The sequence below is a fragment of the Juglans regia genome, chromosome 10 (assembly GCF_001411555.2).
Source record: "Juglans regia cultivar Chandler chromosome 10, Walnut 2.0, whole genome shotgun sequence".
Taxonomy (NCBI): Eukaryota; Viridiplantae; Streptophyta; class Magnoliopsida; order Fagales; family Juglandaceae; genus Juglans; species Juglans regia.
The window spans coordinates 22,502,335-22,522,246 of NC_049910.1; the positions used below are offsets into that span (position 1 = coordinate 22,502,335).

At 35.9% G+C, this 19,912-nt stretch overlaps 1 protein-coding gene across 4 annotated transcripts in view; it reads right to left on the minus strand.

Annotated features, from left to right (window-relative positions):
* Positions 1-19,400, minus strand: part of LOC108999066 (MAP3K epsilon protein kinase 1-like) — a 41,333-nt gene extending 21,933 nt beyond the window's left edge. The window contains exons 1-12 of one of the 4 annotated variants that reach the window (XM_035694443.1): positions 19,261-19,400; positions 19,129-19,138; positions 18,474-19,022; positions 17,558-17,692; positions 15,503-15,523; positions 14,291-14,364; positions 14,110-14,200; positions 13,949-14,032; positions 11,418-11,519; positions 7,208-7,339; positions 6,793-6,864; positions 4,384-4,487 (exon numbers count right to left, since the gene is read on the minus strand). In XM_035694443.1, coding sequence (XP_035550336.1) covers positions 4,384-4,487; positions 6,793-6,864; positions 7,208-7,339; positions 11,418-11,519; positions 13,949-14,032; positions 14,110-14,200; positions 14,291-14,364; positions 15,503-15,523; positions 17,558-17,692; positions 18,474-18,533 — 875 coding nt within the window. In that variant the 5' untranslated portion in view covers positions 18,534-19,022; positions 19,129-19,138; positions 19,261-19,400. Of the gene's footprint in view, positions 1-4,383; positions 4,488-6,792; positions 6,865-7,207; positions 7,340-11,417; positions 11,520-13,948; positions 14,033-14,109; positions 14,201-14,290; positions 14,365-15,502; positions 15,524-17,557; positions 17,693-18,473; positions 19,023-19,128 lie in introns of all 4 variants that reach the window. The other 3 variants (XM_018975864.2, XM_018975862.2, XM_018975861.2) reach the window with 3 other exon arrangements.
* Positions 19,401-19,912: the final 512 nt, after the last annotated feature.

Here is a 19,912-nt window from a genome sequence, read left to right on the forward strand (position 1 = left end):
AATGGTTGTTGAAGAAGGGGAGTGGGTCAGTATGGGTTCTTCTATGGAGTTGGTCATAGAATCTAAATCCTTCACAATGGTGAAGGAGGGGAGAATGTTGGTCATTATTGAAAGGAGTCGAAGGGTGATATCTAAGTTGGTTCTGGATTCAACAATAGTACAGTGGCTGGCCAAGGCCATGGAAGAGTGCACTAAGGATGTGAAACATGATTTTTTCTCCAATGTCCAGGAAGGTAGGCGCAATTTCACAGCGCATCACTGCTCGAATGCTCGAGGACGTTATATGGCGATGGAGGAGTATGGTGGTGCCTGGTGGTGGGAGGAGGAATTTTATTTTCGTTCCTAAAGAGGGGGGCAGTGGCTGGAAAAGGATGGGGGACGTGCTGCATGATTTTTCCTTCGGCAAGAGGGGGAGTGACGGCTTGGCAGGACAAGGTGGTGCAAAGAGGGCGAACTTGGAGGTGCATAAAAACCCAAGTACATCCTCAATGGCGAGGCGATCCTATGCGGCAGCTCTAAAGACGGGTCATGCTTAAGGGATTTAGAGTGTGGAGGGTCCTCAGGACCAGCTTGTCAAGTGCACAATTCCTTAAAAGAGATGGAAACCCAACTTGTCGAGTTGAAGGCAGCGATAGCTTTCTTGTCTACGGAAGTAGACTGGCTTTAGCTAGAGGCAACAAGGTGGTAAGAAACAAGATAGGCCCGAATCCTTTAAACTCAGAAAAAGAAAAATGGAAGATCGGATTCAGCTCTGTCCCTATAACCAGATCCAAGAGAGTATGGCGGGTCAAAAGGAATTCTGGGTTATTTGAAGCACGGTGTACATCGGGTATTGGTGTAGAGACATCAGTAATAGAATGTCATTTGCCTCATGTAACAGGATAGTCCGATAGTCGGTATTACACCCTTGGTCCCGAAGAAACTATGGCTCCCTCGTCAGAGTTGAAGGAAAATGGTGTAGTACCTCTAAAGGAGATGTAGGATCCGCTATCACCCTAGAGGTGAAGGGACTTGCTGTCAGCCCAGAGACCCTGATACCATTGGAGAGAACCAATGGAGTTACTGGAGAACCAATGGGTTTGGTGCTGGTGCCATGTGTAGAGAAATGTCTAGAGTCAGGAGTGCAGTTGGATATTGTGTCTGGGGATATTGTGGCTTCTCTGGTCTCTCTTCCTCCAATAGCGGATTGGATTCTGCCGAAAGTTAACTAGATTCAGTAGTTCGTAGGAATTTCACATGGAGGATGTGAAGACCAAATTAAAGAACTAATTACTACGATTGAGGCAGGCCACGCGCTTGAAACCAAATCAAGTTTCAAGAAAAGCAGGGAGTTACAAGGTCTTTTTTCAACAATCAACTACGACGCTAAGAGTGGTAGCTCAACTAGAGGGAAGTCTAAAGGGAGGGCATTGTGAAGACAGGGAAATCAAGATGTTGGAGTTGGTGTTCGAGTAGAGTTTTAGTTCTACGCGAAACAAGGGGTTGGGGTCGGGTCTGGTGTATTTTGGGTTTTTTTCTTTTTTTTTTTTAATGGGATTTTTTGGGTCATTAAGGGCTTTCTGGGTCATTTTGGGCAAGGTGTTTTCTTGTATACATTCAGTGTACTTGGTTTCTCATTTTGATATATACAATATTTTTACTTATAAAAAAAAATGTTATGGATGATGGTCGATGGAGCTCCTACCAAACATGTAACTACCTCTGAAAATAACTTGATAGTGCCATTTCCTAGTTCTGTAACAATCGATTTCCCCAATGGACCATGCAAAGCATACATGGACTTCTTCAAGTTGACATTCAGGGTCCATTTCCAAATATGGTGTTGAGATAAACAAAAGCACTGCATAGCTCCTCAAAGAGGCTTTAACAACCTTTCCCCTCAAATCTTTTTGTTAAAAAATATGAAGCCACATCGACGGCCTCCGCTGTATTTTTCCAGCATCAAGGAAGATTGTGACACGCAAAGCATTAAAAAAATCCGACCTTCCCACTACTTAACACACTCTACCATAGCCACCAGCCAGCCCGCACTGATTCTACCCAAGGATATTTCTCCAAAAAAACCACCTACTCCTCTCAATGATACATAATACAAAAATCTTATCCTCCAGACTTATCAAAAACAAATCATTTCCTCCATTACTAGCCGGAATACCTTCAATTCAACCAGCATATGTAATCAGTGGCTGCAAAACACAGTAAAAGTGTTGACTAAAACCAATTATAGTGAATAAAGAAGCTAGAGTTGTATTACCTGGAGAAAATAAGAACAAAAGAAGGGGCATAGGCATATATGAGCAAGCAGCAAACTAATACAATATAGTGCACCTTAAAAGAGCCTCGACAGCAGTAGATGCTACACAGTCAACAAACTTAAATAGTTTTTTTTTTATCAGTAAATAGGAATTTTATTAAAATTAGGCGAAGCTAAGTACATGAGACATATACAAGAACCACACCTAAGCATGACTGTTTATAGATATAAGAAAATCATGTACGTTCATGCCATTGAAGTCTATTACAATTGACCAATAGAATAATGTATGAAGAAAAAAAGTTCTAATCTCGTCCATTGTCCGTTCACAATCCTCAAAACTCCGACCATTCCTCTCCTTCCATATGCACCACCATAGGCAAATCGGTATCATCTTCCACATTGCTGCGATTTGAAAATTACCTCGAATGCCTTGCCAGCTGGCCAAAAAGCGTCTTGGGATTACCCAAACGAGTCCCACTCTAGCAAAGATATCATTCCATAAGCTCAAGGCTACATCACAATGCAATAATAGGTGATCCACAAACTCCCCACATTTCTTACACATATATAGCACCAATCCAATACAATCAACTGGAATTTTCTTAGATTATCTAAGGTAAGAATCTTCCCTAGTGAAGTTGTCCATACAGAAAAAGAAGCTTTTAGAGGGGCCTTAGTCTTCCTATGTTCTTCCATGGAAATGTTTTTGTAGAGTGTGTCACAAGGTACTTGTAGTATGACCTACAGTAAAATCCCCCTTCTTGGATTGTGACCACATAGGACCCATTTGGATACAAAAATTCACCTCATCTCATCTCATCTAATTTCAACTAATAATCTCACTACTATTTACAAACCATCTCATCTCATCTCACTATCCAAACGAGCCCATAATCATATCCATTCCTCTAGTCACTCTACAAGTATACACAAGATTGAAGAAATCTGTAAATGTGTCAATTTTCCAATCTTGAGCAGCTCTTAAGGAAAGTGATATCCCACTAAGAAGAGCCACTAGAGAGATCCATGAGCTCTGCTACGGAAGCCTCCTTTCTTCGGGTGATGCCGTATAGTGTTGGGTAAACTTAAATAGTCATCAATTGAAAAAATATCTGATCCTCAATTTACTTCAGACCCAAGCTTAGCTGAACTAATAGATCAGAATTACATGGCGTGCAACCTAAAACAAATTAATATGTCCCACACAGAAGACCAAAACTAAAAATCATTGGCCCCACTTTAATCACTTACATTTGTTGAATGTGAATCACTAAAAAAAGTTAAGATACATATCGGAACAACAAATGAACTGCATTCCCACTCAAATAAATGCATGCCGTGAATAAAAAAGAAATACCCTAGCAATCAACATTTAAGACGTTGCTAGTATCTCCGCACAGCACTACCTGTCACAAAAAACACCTCATTCTAACTATTGGGATTGAACAGTTAAAAACTTTGGTACACCATATAGAACTAGGACACCAGCCTCCGCAATGTCCATCTTTTCCTTCACTAGAAAATGCATCCATATTTAGTAAGTTAAAATTTTGCAATCCTTTTGTAATTTATCGAGAAAATTTAATTCTAAATGGCTAATTCATGGCCTGCATTTCATTTTGCGCGAGCGAGAGAACAAAGTGCTAGAATTATATCGATGCCATCTAAAAGAAAACCTATTCCATATGGTAACAAATCATTACTCCTATTCATTAAAAAACATAGAATTAAAGCAATTCAAATCACTTTAACCATAAAATAAGCTGCAGGCAACCCAAAATATAGTGCATCACACTTCAATTGAGATATTAAGAAGATATGACTAAAATCAATTATCACAGCAACACCAAACTGAAAGCCTCATAAATTGAAAAGTCAGTGCACATGTGCACGTGTTATCAGCATGAAAATGTCAAATGAAGAAAATCAAACAAGAATTATTTATTAGCTGTTTATTTTTACTTATCAAAAAAAAAAATTATTTATTAGCTGTTTCTATTAACCATCTCATTTCCTTCAATACAACCAAATTTGAAATCATAAGTGGTAAAATTAATTATCTGGATTGGAAATGTATGATCTGCTCCATCAAACAAAGCAAATAAACTGCACTTCACAGTACCTACCTTAAAGTTCCAGTATGACGAAGAGGAGATTGCAAAGCACGCCTACAGTTTTGTATCCAAGGGTGAGAAAGTAGCGTTTTTGCATCAGGCCTTTGCCTAGCATCCTGAAATATGTAAGTAAATGTCGGACAAAGAATTATAAGTTACCAACAAATCAAACATCAGATGGTGATTTGGACCTAATTGATTAATTTGATTTTAGTTTGGAAAGAAAGTTTGAACAAGCACCACTTTTTGAACTTGAAAAAATTCCACAAAAAAATTTGAAAAAAAAAAAAAAAAAAAAAAAAGCTTGAAGTAGTCAGAATAGGAGAACATACAAAAAAACCTTATATAGGCAGAAAAAGCGAATAACTTTTTTTTATAATGGGAAAAGTAGTAATATATAAAAATGAATGTAGTTCCCCAAAGTCCTAATGTAACATGAAGGAAGCACTGGGTAGCAAGGAGAACAAGTTTCTGGCATTCATTTGAGAGAAAGTGAATAACTTCAAGTAGCTAATTAATTGAAAGGAAGCTTGTGACCTCAGGAAAGACACAGTTTTTTATTTTAGAATCCTGGGTCATTGAGTAGTTAAAGATAGCCCCATTGAGTTGATGGATAATAACTTAGAAAATGGGGTGAACAGTTTCAGATCAAAAAATAAGGACAGTAACCTGAGATAGAAGCAATAGATGGGATGCATGTGAGGTTACCCATATAATGATGTACACAATAAGAGGCTCAAGAAGATAAAATGGGCAATTTCTATTCTAATGACAGTATGATGAGAGAGTGCTGAATTATAATGTTTAGAGAACGCCTGAAAATAAAATAAAAAGTAAACTACTTCGGAACAAACGAGCAAAATACAAGTAGATACATAAAAGTCAGGGGTAAGCATAGAGATCAAGAAAATCCTTTTTTTCCCTGATGAGTACAGGTCAAAGAAATCTAAAAACATCTGTTACAGATTATAAGTTGGATCTATGAAGGACACTCGATCATACAGTAAAGTTATGGCTAAACCTCATGCTTAAACCTAGGAAACTTCCATTTTCTTTTCAGTCATTTTCAAGCTTTCAAGAAGTGAGCCATGGATTTGGTCCATGGAAACAAGTCTTTGTGTGGCCTTCATTTGTTTAGACCTTGCTCTACTTGATATAAAATATATATCCTGTAGTTCATAATTGGATTCCAATCTCAATATTATAAAGTGCCGCACGGCTTGTTTATGACAAAGTGTAGAGTTGTGTTCTCGCTGATGAAACCTGGGTTGAGTGGCTAAACTTGTTCTTTTCTCTTTTGCTTTTTCTTTTTTCTTACTTTCTCTAGAACTATGAATGGAGCTCTCTTCTGAGTCTAACCAGCCTGAAACCTCACTACATCAGACCAAAGCTCAAGATATCATACCTATAATGCTCTAGTCTAAAACATACTCCTTTCTGGCATTTTAAAATCCAAATGCTCTAGTCTATAATGACCATAATATTATTTGAAATTGAAAAAATTATAAAAGAGTCCAAAGTAGCATGATTTGGTGTTGGTAGATTGGCTCTGACACCATTTGTTCATGCTACCCTAAGAAGATAAATGATTTGTCCAAGCCCCAAATAGACAAGCCACATACAAGCCCTTGTAAAAAAGTGGACCCTACTTAAAAAAGTGTAAAAAATCCTACTTTATTAGTGGGACCCACTTTTTTACAAAGGGCTTGTATGGGGCTTGTCTATTTAAGGCTTGTACCTAAAATTACTCCCCTAAGAAAATCTTGAAAATCATTCTTCACTCACCCAAGGTATTTCCATCTTTAGTAAAGCGCACTGAAAACTGCAATATCAATATCATGTGAAAATCATTGGTCCCATTTGAAGAGCTCTCCTTTCCGGATTAAAGTAGTGCACAATCATGGACCATAGGAAAACCTCATAAAAAATAATTAGTACTAAAAAACTTTAAACGAGAAATTTGTACTTCCTGAGTAAATCTCACATGATAATTGTATCACCTACACCCTATCCAAATACACATGGATGGAAGGGCTTAAAAAGTATGATTGTGAGAGGACTGAACAGCTAGGGAAGTCCTGGGACACTACTTCTAGACTTCCCTAAACCTCTTGAAAAAGCGGAACGAACTATCAACACAGTTCATGAATAAAGGGGAAAATACAATAGTACTTAGTTGCTTTTTTGTAAAAGGGAATTTAACAAGCCCACAAGGAATTTCTTTTGACCCCACATACATCTTCACAAGAACTTCTTAGATTAGCTATTGTAATCTAAAACAATATAGGAGAGAAACAACAAATAAAAACTTCGGAACAGTTGGACAGAGTAAGAGATTAAACAGCAATTAGACAATGGCATTCGTGTAATAACCTTATACATAAAACATTTTATTACTAAATAAGTAAACTTTCACCTCACCTTCTTAAAGCATTGACGCAGAAAATCAGTTATGTCGGGAGATAGACTATCAGGAATAGGAGGGTGATCGTCCTAAAAGAAAGAAAAGAAAAACAAATGTCAATGTTGCTAATCAAAGTGCGAGCAAAAACAAAATTACAGCACATTTCACGAACACAAGACAAACTATAGGAGAAATTGCAAAACAACAATCATGCAAATTTTGAGGGAAAGCTATATGGATACAAGATGACCAAGACGGAAAAGTGCCACCAGAAAACAAAGCAACTTTGAGCACATTGAGTGATAGAAATAAGTAGAGCATGATGACAACCATGCCTACTCCCAGCAAATATTAAAAATAAAATAACTGTGAATAACCAATGATGAATGCAAAAGAAATATAATAACTGTGAAGAAAGACAGATGGGCACACCTGAACAATACGAAAGAGCGCTGGCATTGGCTGCAAATCATAATAAGGAGGTACACATGTAAGCAGTTCAATCACGGTGCAGCCAACGCTCCAAATGTCAGAAGCAGCACAAACCCCTGACATTTCAATCACCTGAAAGATTCAAATGTCTGATCAAGATAAGGCCTCTCTTTTACACTTACATAGCTGTATAAAAATAAGGCAATTTCCACTTTTTATGCACACTATTAGGATTTTTTCCGTTCTTAAAAATGCACATTCTGCACATAAGCTGAAAGAAAAATTCTTTATCATCACATGTACACCTTGAAATGCAAGGGTCCCCTGCTATTTGAAATTCACAACCAAGGCTCATTGGAAAATCAACCCTAATCATAAGAACCAAATATATATTGGTCCAATGCATGGTTAAACAAACTGTACAAAACAAGTATGTTTTGAATGAAATATATCATATCTAGGGCTTTAAATAAACAATCAGCAAGTCGTTGGGAATTGATTAGGCCAAACTCAACTTCAGCTCAACTCATTAATTAAACAAGTCTTCATAAAACAAAACTATAATCAGTTATTATACAATAATACTTACATAAAGTTGGCTCGACTCATATAAGCTCATATAAACTCGAATAACTTTGTATATATTATTTTTACAGTCTTATACTTAACTTTCTTTCTTCTTTTTTTTTTTTTTTTTTTTTGGTGATACGTCAAAGATTTTATTGATATAAGAGGCACTGCCCATGTACACTAGTAGCATACAATGAACATGCCTAATTACATCAAAGAACTAGTGAGAGTTACAAGCAAATCATGAAGGTCCGGGAGGCGGGGTTGAAACTGCACCCCGCCCCCAGCTCAACCCAATGTCTAAAATTTTTTTTTTTGTCTAAAATTTTTTTTAGACCCAAATTATAATATAATTTAAGTTATAAATTGAAATTTATACATTTAAAAAAAATATAAACCTATTAGAGTTGTATTTTGGATTGTCTTGGCCTCCTAGGCCAACCATTATATAGGAGGTCATGTGAGACTTGCTAGGGGTGCGGAGAGGAGGGAGGGGTGCGGAGCGAGGGGCGGGGGCGGGTTCAACCTGCCCTCCACCCCCCGCGTTACGGCTCCTCTGCCATTCTCCTAAGCCCTTACCTCCCAACTCTTCAAGTATGAAGATGAAGCTTCATCGGCCACCACCACCGTACTCCACCAAGGCCATGTAACAGCGTCAAGCATTTAACACCTTTGCGCAATGAAGCTTCTAGAACCCTCCCTTGTTGTTCTGTAAAATTCCTTCTTTTCACCCTTTAGGCAATCCTCCAATGTGTTTGCAAACAATTGCACCGTGGGGATTCCTAAACTCAACTCCTTTATCACCCTCCTACTCCTCTCAGTAATGAACAGAGACTTCCCTTCCTTCAACAAGGCAAACGCCTTGGATTCTATCACTAAATGTTTCAGAAACCCCATAATCCCCCACAAACACTTAAAATTACTCAACTTTCTTTTTACTCAACAGATATTTTACTCAACTCATCATAACTAATCCGTGTTACCTACTTTTGTCCATCATAGTGGTCAAATCAAAATGACAAAGTGAATTGCAACTTGTGTTTTAAAGTTTTGAAGTAATATAATTAAATCTTAGCTTTATTTATAAGTAGTATTATTTTTAACTTTATAATGAGAATACCTTAAATACTTAAAAGATAATAGCAAATCATGTTCCTAACACCATAGGGTCGAATCCTTGTGAATATAATGGTTGATATATGCAATATATACACTACACAAAGATAAGTTATTTACCAAAGTTTGTAAATAAAATTATTAGATATAATATAAATAATCTATTATGTCGTAAGAAATTATATAAATTGATCTTCTCGAGCACTTAAGTATGTTGGGATGAAATGTTGATACTTCATCAGTGCAGAACATCAAGTTGGGAGAAGGCAATAACAATCCGCTGATGGAGAAAGGGAGATATTAGCGATTAGTTAAAAGATTTATCTAATCACACACTTGACCAGACATTGCACATGGAATGAGTGTGGTACCTAATTTTGTGCACTCGTCAAATGAGACACATAGAAGTTATTCATAGAATTCTATGCTATTTGAAATCCTCACCAGGTAATGGTTTATTATCTGCTCAACATGATCACTTAAAGATAGAAGCTCATACTAATGTTGATTGGCCAGGTTCAATTACATACCAACTTTCCACCTAGAGATATTGTCTATTTGTGGGAGGTAATTTGGGTACTTGCCTTTAGTAAGAAACAATCAATAGCAGCTAGATCCAGTGCAAAGTCCGAGTTTAGAGCAATTGCCAATTGGGATATAGAAGAAATTATCGAAGGAGCTGGAGTATGACAATAAGGATTCCATCATATTATTCTATGACGATAAGGCTGCCATTAAATTTGCTCATAACTAGGTTAAACATGACAAAATAAAGCATATTGAATTTAATAGACAATTTGTTAAGGAGAAACTAAGGTCTTGTTTGAAAATAGATCTCATCCCAAAATTATCATTTCATCTCATCTCATCTCATCTTATATCATCTCCTTTCCAAACATAATTCAAATACAAAATTTTCAAACTAATCATTACAACTTTCTCAAACTCTCAAACAAAAAATAAAAACAATTCAACTTTTTCAAATCCCCAAACAAAAATAATATTATAAAACTATATTCTAACAATATTTTAACTTTATAATATTTTTATTCAACTTTTTTTCTCTCTCCTTTCCCAAAACCCAAAAAATACTCAACTCAAACTATCTCACTACTATTCACAAACTATTTTACTACTATTCACAAAATTATCATCTCATCTCATCTCACTCCCCAAATGAGCCCTAAGTGAAGGCCTAATTTGAACTACTATGTGAAGATTGGAGATGGACTTGCAAACATCTTGCCAAAGGGTGTATCAACCAGTCCCTTCCATACAATTCAGAAGAAGCTGGGCATATGAGATATCTACATCCAGATATTGAGCATGATTGGTGACGGATTGGGCTCACAAATCATAGGCTGGGAGATCTTTTCCATGTTTGTTTAAAAGTCTATATCAATTTTCTCATTATAGCTACATTCTCCTTCTTTAGTATAAATAACTGAGCATTTTCTTTCTCTCTTAACTTCTCTCACTACCATCAAGGATGGTTGTCCATTTATGTTTTTCTAGCTTTAGTTTTCAGCATTTTCTAGTCTCTTTTCTCTTTCTAATTAGCTTCACCTTCCCTTAGCATATTTCTTCTATTCCTTTTTTCTCTTAATTTCTCTTACTTATGTCATGAATGGTTGTCCATTTATGTTTCCCTAGGTTTAGTTTTCAGGACTTTATCTCCATTCTTTCAATTAAAAGCATTCTGATGTATACTCTGAGTCCCTTGTACTTTAATAGTCCATGTTTGATCACTAATAAAAATCATCTTGTTAAAGTGTAACTGTGGGTGCTTTTATTAATATTGAAATCAAATTTTTTTAGTTCATCCAAAAGGAAAGCAGACAGAAAATATCTCACCACAAGCATAACCATGAACACAACTATATGGCTGATCCTTGAATTTCTTTACTTCTGGATATGCAGAGAAGCCTCAAAAGAGGGTTTTGCAGAATCTTCACTTTAGGACAAAAGGACCACAACACCAAATACCAAACATATCTTAAATAAGACAAGGAACTACAATGCAAGCACCCTCAATGCCAACTACTTGGGATGGCTGCATTTATATAAATATACTAGTACAATATTTGCTTTATACAAGTAACATGAATATGATATACATCTATCAGCTCATAAGGAACTATTAACTGGCCCAGCCTCTCTAACTAATGTATTCACTTAACAATTGTTATTCAACCACGCTTATCTATGAAAGAACCAGCACAAAAACAAAAAGGAAAGAAAAAGAAAACAATCCCAACATCAGTGCTTTCTAATATCAAATAATGTATACTACAATCAACTAAAACAGACATCATAAAGAACAAAAACTCAACTCAACTCAACTCAACTCCACCAAGCCCCAGTCCCAATTATATAGTTAGCTAATAATCAAGTAATCTGGGTCAAACACACGCATTGTTTACTAGTTAACAATTTGTATTGATCAGTTGGTCCAGGCAGGACTTGAAATGCATCATAGAGAACAAAGGCTAATCAAATTACTATAAAAATACTATAAAAGTACCTCGGGGGCCATCCAATAAGGTGTTCCAACAACTGAATGTGTATTTACATCAGCCTCTGTCAGTTTCGTTGCAACACCAAAATCAGCAAGTTTCACAAGACCCTGAAAGCATAGATTAAATCAAACATGTAATTAACCAAAATTACAGAACTTCACAGACAATGCTAACCAACTGATACAGAACGATAAACCCAGAGACGAGAAAACAAAGTTGTAAAAGCAGATGAAGCTTTTAGGTCAGGATGACACTGCAAAAATAACTATAGCCATGCAAACACATGCAGGGCATGAGAATGAAGCACCACAGCAAATTTGAAGTGTTATGAGATCAATTCGATGATTAAAAACAATAAATTAAGCTGACTGATCATGAGAATTTGTTATTGAAGTGGTAAGATGGTCAAAGACAAAACACCTAGTCCAGACGGTTTCTCTATGGGATTCTCTTCCAATCAAAACAATGGTGAGACTGTGGATCGTCTACTGCACTGTGAGGTCGCTGGATCACTATGGGAAGATGTCTTTTAGCTATGCCTGCTACAGTGATTGAGCTCTTGGGCCATTGGAAGAATTTGGACGGAGTTCCACATATCACAACTATGTGGAAAATAGTTCCTATATGTATTCTTTGGTGCCTATCTTAGGAACCATATGATCGGCCTTTTGAAGATAAGGAGCAAACATTGGAGGAGATTAGATTGTTCTTTGTTAAAACTTTGTTCCTATGGGCAAGTGTTGTAGATTGTATTGATTTTCTTGTTTCTATCTCTTCCTCTCAACTAGGTGTAAACTCTTGCATACCCCATGTACTTGGGCTATGACTATTCTTATTAATATAATCTTTTACTTATCAAAATAATTTGTTAATTTCTTTCTTATAGTCATGAAATAATGTTCATGTTTTCATATAATCAAGCAAAATTTTTATTATCCATCACATCTGCCAAAACTCGATTCGCTTAATTCTACCATCATTGATCACTTCATTAACAAGCCCAGAGCAGAATAATCTCCACAAATTTCGCATTTGGTAGCATGACACAGAAGAACCAATAAGATTTTTGCTCTGAAAAAGCTATCATTGGTGGACAAACACTAGCTGTACTCAATCTTTCCCGACGAGTTACATTTAAATCTCCACCAATATAACAAGGCAAAATCCACCAGCTCATTAATCCAATCAGTTCATCCCATAAAAAACTTCTAGCACCATCTAAGTTAAGATTATTGACCCACACAAAAAGCCACTCAAAATGATCACCAACATTTCCGAAGGTACATGCAAAAGTATACTCCACGCAAATATCAATCTTCTTCACCACCCTTCTATCCACATAAGAAAAATCCCCTTAGAAGCTCCCCTTGAATCTAGAAAGCACCAATCTACCATATGACAGCCCCACAAACTTATCACCCTATCATGAGAATCAGTGCTCCAATTTGGCTTCCAAAAGAAAATTTGTATCACCCTTCCATTCTTTAAAAACTCATTATTCTTGGTCATCTCATCTCATTCAGCCCCCGAACGTTCCACGAAAGTAACTTAGGCTTCGCATAGAACTAATAGCATCCCCCTGCTTAACTCAATCCCTACTAGAACTTCTCCCTTGGGGTCATAAATAGCAGACATGATAAGCTCCTTAACTCACTATTGCCGTTTCCAACTTTATTGGAACTAATTCCCCTATTATGCCAATAACGATCAGCTTCAACAGCGGTAAATAATGGCATAAGTTCCTCCTCAAAACCATCACCAAAACCCCCCACAAAGTGTTGAAGACTTTTCACTTTTTGCAATACCCAATCTGACATCCCTTTCTCTACATTGACCTCCAATTTGTGGTGGTCCACCAACTCTTCAGATTGTTCTAAAGTCTAATGTACAAATCACTCTTCTAGACCATCCCAAAAGATTTTTTTCCAAAGGTAAGCTTTTTCTTTATCAGTATTGTTTTTTCTAAAGGTAAGTTACGCAGGTCCCTTGAGTCTCAGGGAAAAAATATTACCTCCACCCTGTTGTGAGGAGAGGAAGTGGAGTTTCAGACATAGTTCATTAGCACTGTCTCCAAAATATAAGGCAGTCCAAGCTAGACAACAATAGGAAAAACCCACCCGATAATTTGTCTAGAGTACATAAGGCAAGATGCATTTTAATAATGAATAGACTTTACTTATCAAAAAAAAAATAATGAATAGACAAATAAATGTGTTTTATAAATTATACAAAAATAATTTTTCTGCACCCTTAGGAGATCTTTTCAGGTTGAACAGAACTAAGCTTTGATCCCAACTCCTGAGATAGACTAAATCATCCCCTTTTCTGCACTAGAACTTTTCAAGACAAAAATAGTTTAAACGTCGGGCAGAAAATGAATTACTAAAAAAAAAAAAAAAAAATTCTGCCTCACTTTGTCAAATTATAAAAGCATGCACTGGATCGTTAAGAAGAGGCAACAACATTCTTAATTATGTTTAAAATAAATATTTAAAAAATAAAATAAATGTGTAATATCAACAACAGCAGGATTTACCTCCTTAGTTGTCAATATGTTGGCACCCTTAATATCCCGATGTATCACACCCTGTTCATGTAGATAAACCAAGCCTTCCAAAACCTGTGTTACATTGAATTAGCAAAAAAACCTCAGGAAACCTTATAACCCAAACGACCAGAAATCAAATATTAGCAAACCTGAGCAATGTAAACGGCAACCAGCGATTCTGGAAAAGGTCCAAACTTATTTGGCTTGATAATGTTCGCAAGTGAGCCATTCTCCACATACCTATGAGAACCACCAAAAAACAGAAACCATGAAGCTTTCTGAACGGAGGCTGACTCAAATTCTTCCAACAAATACAAAACTTTTGCTTACTCAAGGATTATATGAAGGTGAGTCTTTGTCTTTAAAGACCCAAGATATTTCACAATGTTTTTGTGATTCAAGTTCTGCAAAAGAAGAATCATATTCCATACAGCATTAATAACACATTGAATGTCATTTCTTTTAAAAGGTATTGGTCATAAACTTTCAATTAAGGGAACTCAAAATATTTATCGGTATTAGCATTAATCATATGCTGAAGCTTGAAAGGCTGTCCACAAACAGCATATCAGCAAACATGCAGAGCACCACACATGACATGCGTGACAAAGAAATAAAGTAAAATTAAGGGCATGTTTGGTACATCAAACATCGGAGATATTTTCTCATCTCACCCCATCCCATTCCCAAACCTACAAACATAAATTCATCTTACTCAAATTTTTAAAAACACCAACAACTCAAAAGTCATTTTTCAAATCATAATTACAAAAAAAAAAATTAAAAACGAAAAAATCTCAACCCCATGGGCTGGTGGCCACCAACCCGTGGTGCTCCTCCGGCCACCATTGGCGGCAAGATCCCCCCCATCATGGTGGTCAGGGTTTTCTGGCCACCTCAGGCAGCCCCATCTGAACAGCCCCATGGTGGCCAGACACTCTGGCCACGAAGGACAGCCCATCTGGGCCACCTGGGGTGGCAGAGCCAATGCAGCCACCATTTGCTGTGATTACTTTTTTTTTTTCCTTTCATAAATTTGTTATTTATATTATTTATTATATTAAACATGAAATATTTTTTTACTATTTATCAAGCCTATCAAAACCTCATCTTAAAAAGATTTTACAACCATTCACAAATATTTCTCTACTATTCATGATCTTATCTTACAGCCAAACATACCCTAAGACTCAGGACCACCCCTTATGATAAGAATCAGGCTTCTCCTTTTACAGGTAGGTTAGATATGCACCCAATGGTCTTGAACAAATGACACACCCACAACAGCAATGTTACACGTGGAAGAAGCGCCTTTTTATGCAAGGTCTTTGGCAATTGAATGATAGAATGTAATGTATCAATTAAGAATCTCATGGGGTTCTCATTTAACCCAAAGCCTTCAAGCACAACAAAGGACAGCATGCATTAGTGTATTATACCTAAGAGTGATTTGAACTTTAAACTATTAAAAGGAATATAGAATTAAAACCATAAAATAATATATTACAACTGAGAAAAAAACAAAAGAAAGAGAGAATGTACCTTCAGTAAATCAATCTCTTGCTAACATGTTTAAGCGTCCCACCAATGAAAGGATAATAAAAATAAAAAGGCACCCAGTGAGCCAAATTAACATAGTGGAGATATGGAACAATATATTATGAGAAGATGGTATAGCAGAGTACCAATAACACAAAAAATTTATTCTTATAATACTCAAATAAGCAATCCAAAAGGCACAAGAAGTGATATATGTACAGGGAGATGAGATAACTCCATGGTTACCATGCATGCGTATATATGATGAAGGAAATAATCGCACCACCTTAAAAGCCCATAACAGGCATGAAAATGGAAATTCCTCATGTAGATCCTAATTGGAGCTTTGATAATCATGGTAAAAAGGGAAAAAAATATATATATATCCTCATGGACGTAGTAAGAGCTTATTTATAAATTACATTTTCCATCTTGCACCCAATAAAGGTTCATAAAATTATTACAATAATTTATAAGTATCCAAAAAATCCATTAAATTGATAATGCTATATCTGGATTATGTTTTCTGCAGACTTGCAATATCTGGATTATTAAGGTAATTAAATAGATTGTGACATACACAATAATCAAAGTGCTACAATATGCTGCTGGAAAAACCATGAATAATATGAGAAGGAGCATTTTCAGGAAAAGAAAAAAAAAATAAACATACAGAAAGGAAAGCCATTAAAACTTATAATAAAAAAAAGAAGGGAATACCACTTCCTTAGAGTCCATCTACCATAATAGACCAAAGAAAACCTTTGTGGTTAAGCATATCCAACTTGCATTAATTTTTAAAATCATAATAACAATAATAATATGTGAGAACCACAAGTCCCATAACCAACAAGATGGCAACAACCAGCACAATTGCTGTGAATGTCATCCCATAACAAATAGATTAAAAAACTTGGCACCCAAACCAAAACTCATTATCCATAAGTCTTGATAGAACGATGTAATGGCCCTATAAAAGTTCAAGCCATAGCTAGGCTTATACTCCAAAAGTACTAATCAATGTTACACTTGGGGCCCTTTGAAATCATTATTAAGGGCAGTAACTACTCCCTCCCGAGAAATGTGGATCCCATTCACCTCATCAAGTTCTCAATCTAGGATATTACAATCTCCCTCCCAAATCTCTAACCTTCTTGTCAAGTCATTTTGTTACAGATGACAAAGCTCAAAATCCCACATTTCTAGCCAAGATTTCTCTTATACCATTTGTAATGATCCAACAAAAATAGGTTTAGTGGCAGATTGAGGGTTCGCAATTTGAAGGTCTTCAACAAGGCTCTTTTTAGGGAAATGGCTGTGGAGATATAATTATAAGAGGGAAGCACTAAGGGAGGTGGTGATTGATACTAAGTATGGGAGTATAAGGGGGGTTGGTGCTCTTATGATAATACCTATAAGCATATCGAATTTGATTATAATTATTCATATAAGCTTAAGCTCCCAAACCATTTTGACCTAAAGCCATCCCACATAAGCTTTTTGATAAATTGTTTCTGATGAAGGATCTAATCATGTAGGATATAATTCTATAAATGGTTTGATAGAAGGAAGAAATTCCAAACAAAAGAATTGGAACTCGCATATAGGAAAACAAAGAAAACCAAAGTGATACCTCGACAAGCTACCCTCATGTTTTAGTGATTAGGCTGGCTGCAAAAGGATTAATTGGGAAGTTTTTTAAATCTTCAAGTTTTGTTCAACCATGACAAGACACAGTAAAAGGTTCAGTGTGTATCTTTTTAATTGTAGAAAAAGATTCCGAGTGTTTTCCCCCCTTCACCCCATATCGAAAGAAAAAAATCCTCAAAACATTAAAACAGAAAAATTCATTTAAGGGGGAGAAACAGAACATGGGAAATCTCAAAAATATACAAGAATTGTTTTAGCGGAAACTTAGGCCTACAAATTTTAGAGAGCAATCAGATAAGGCTGCATTCCAATTTATTTCTTCAGCAAGCACCATAACGGCAACAAAATACAGAAAAAAAAAAAAAAAGGAAAGGATGTACAATAATATAAAAAGAGATTTGTTCAAACCATGATAATATTGAGATCCTCCTGAGCAATATTCTCCAAAGAAAATTGTTTAATTGCAACAAAGTCTCCATTATCCAAATCCAGACCCTTGTAAACTCGACCATAAGCTCCTTTCCCAATCTCATCTCCAAGTATCTACATTAAATTTTCACATGGAAAGCAAAACTCCAATCTTAATATTTAAAATCATAATATGAAATGAAATTTCAACCTTCAATCAACTGTTGACAAATATTCTTATCCTAATTTGAACAGGGACAAAGAAAGAAACATCCATCATATGAACCCAAATTATATCTCCCACCACAAAGTCTTCTCCTGAGGCATAACTGAATTCTTTTGAATAAAAATAATAATAAAATGTGAGAATGAAAAGATAGTAATTGGCTTATTCAACTAACCCACCACAATGATTAGCTTAGTCTATGCAGGGTGACCAAAGCAACTGTGACCCATATATCCCAAGTTTCAAACTTATTTTTCTTTCTCCCACAGGAAAAAAAAAAAAAAATTGAAAGATAACGAAGCATTATCAGAACTCAAAGTAACAAAAATGCAATTTAAATCACTCGCAAAAACGAAGCCCTAACCCACCATTTATGAGCTAATAAAGATATAAATTATTAATAAGACTACAAGGAGCGAATGTCTGATGTCTCTCTAAATTCAAACCGGATTTTCACTAGGTTTATATTTTCTCGAGTACAAAAAAATAAAAAAACACGAAATTCCACATTTCTGAGTTACACAGTATTAGTCTTAAAACTTGTTTCTTTCTACGACTAAAATTTATCAGCAACCGATCATGCACTATTAACAGAATTAACGTTAATAACCAAGAAAATGACAACCAAAGAGATCGAAAAACAACATATAGAAGCCCAATTAAGATATATGCATTTATTTCCTCACTCACGTATTTTTCACCGAGAGTCTTGGATTTGTGGAAGGCGGACGATGTCATTTGACGAGACATCGCTCCCAAATTGCGCTACTCGCTTTTAAGAAGCCTAGAAGTGTCCATTGCAATTTGCAAAGTTGCTGGAGAAAAAGAAAGCCGGGGTCATGACCGGAGACAGTGAGTGATTCCGATGAAGGGGCCCAACGCTTTACACACACACAGAGAGGGCCAAAAAGTCGGACTCTCCGACAGGCGAGTAATATTTGCGGCTTGGGTTGTTACTTTCTTGATTCTTTGATCCGCTGTTTGGCTATTCAGAAAGCTGTGGGCAAGTAATACATATAGGATAAAAGAGTTGAATTGGGTTTTGCCTAGCGGAGGTCTTTTTTTGCTTTCTTGGGTCCCCAATCAATAAAATATCGAAGGTTTGGAAAAGTCGACAATTTTCCTACTCTGTCTCTGCAACCATATGTTTCTGATTCAATATTACTGATTCTGGAGCCACAATTCTCGAAGCCAGTTTTCCGACAATGAACCTAGGAATTTCAAGCAATTCCCGAATCTCTGGATCCGCAGCAAATTCACCCACCCTCCAAAAATCACTTTCTTTTTCATAAAAAATAAAAAAAAAACAAACAAAACAAAAAATATGGGAAAGAAAAAGACTTACCTTTTAGTAACTGGTGATGAGCTCAGAGAATAGATCAGATGTGTCTGGGAATTATGAGTGGTGGAATCGGGAGAAAGAGAGGCGAGGAAGAGATAAAAGACAAGAAGAGATGGGTTTGTGTCAGTAAAATACCTGGCAGTGCGGAAGTGGCTGGCAGCGACGTCGGTGTCGACGCCGTCGACGGGAACTGGCGGCGAAGCTGGCGTGAGCACGGGTCTGGGGAGTTGGGAAAGAGGCGGAGGGGGACTTGGGACTCGGTGGAATGCAGGGGTAAAAATGAAAAACAGAAAATAAAAGAAAATAAAAAAGAGTTATTTTAACGATAAATGATATTCCAGAAATGATCAGCACAAATTTTAATAGACAAAATTTATGTAAATTTTTGCAAAAAAATAGATCATATATTAAAAAAATATAAAAATAATTATTTTTTATTAGTAGAATCTATTTTTTTACAAAGAACTTCTATAAAATTTATCTATTTAGAACTTATACTTAGCATTACTCTTTTTTATTTTCTTGTAGATCCGTTTGGTTTTAAGACGGTCTCAGACCTCGTTTAATTATGCAGCTCAAATAAGGTAAAATGATATATTTTGAATAGTAATCAGAATTTTTAGTTAAGATAAATTGAAATAATTTGTAAAAAAATATATACTTAGATAGTGAGATCAAATGAGATAATTTTTATTTTTTGAAATCTAATAAAAGGGTTGGTCCCACCAATAATTAAAAATTATTTAATAATTATTAGATAATAGTTATGAATATATTAATAAAAAGT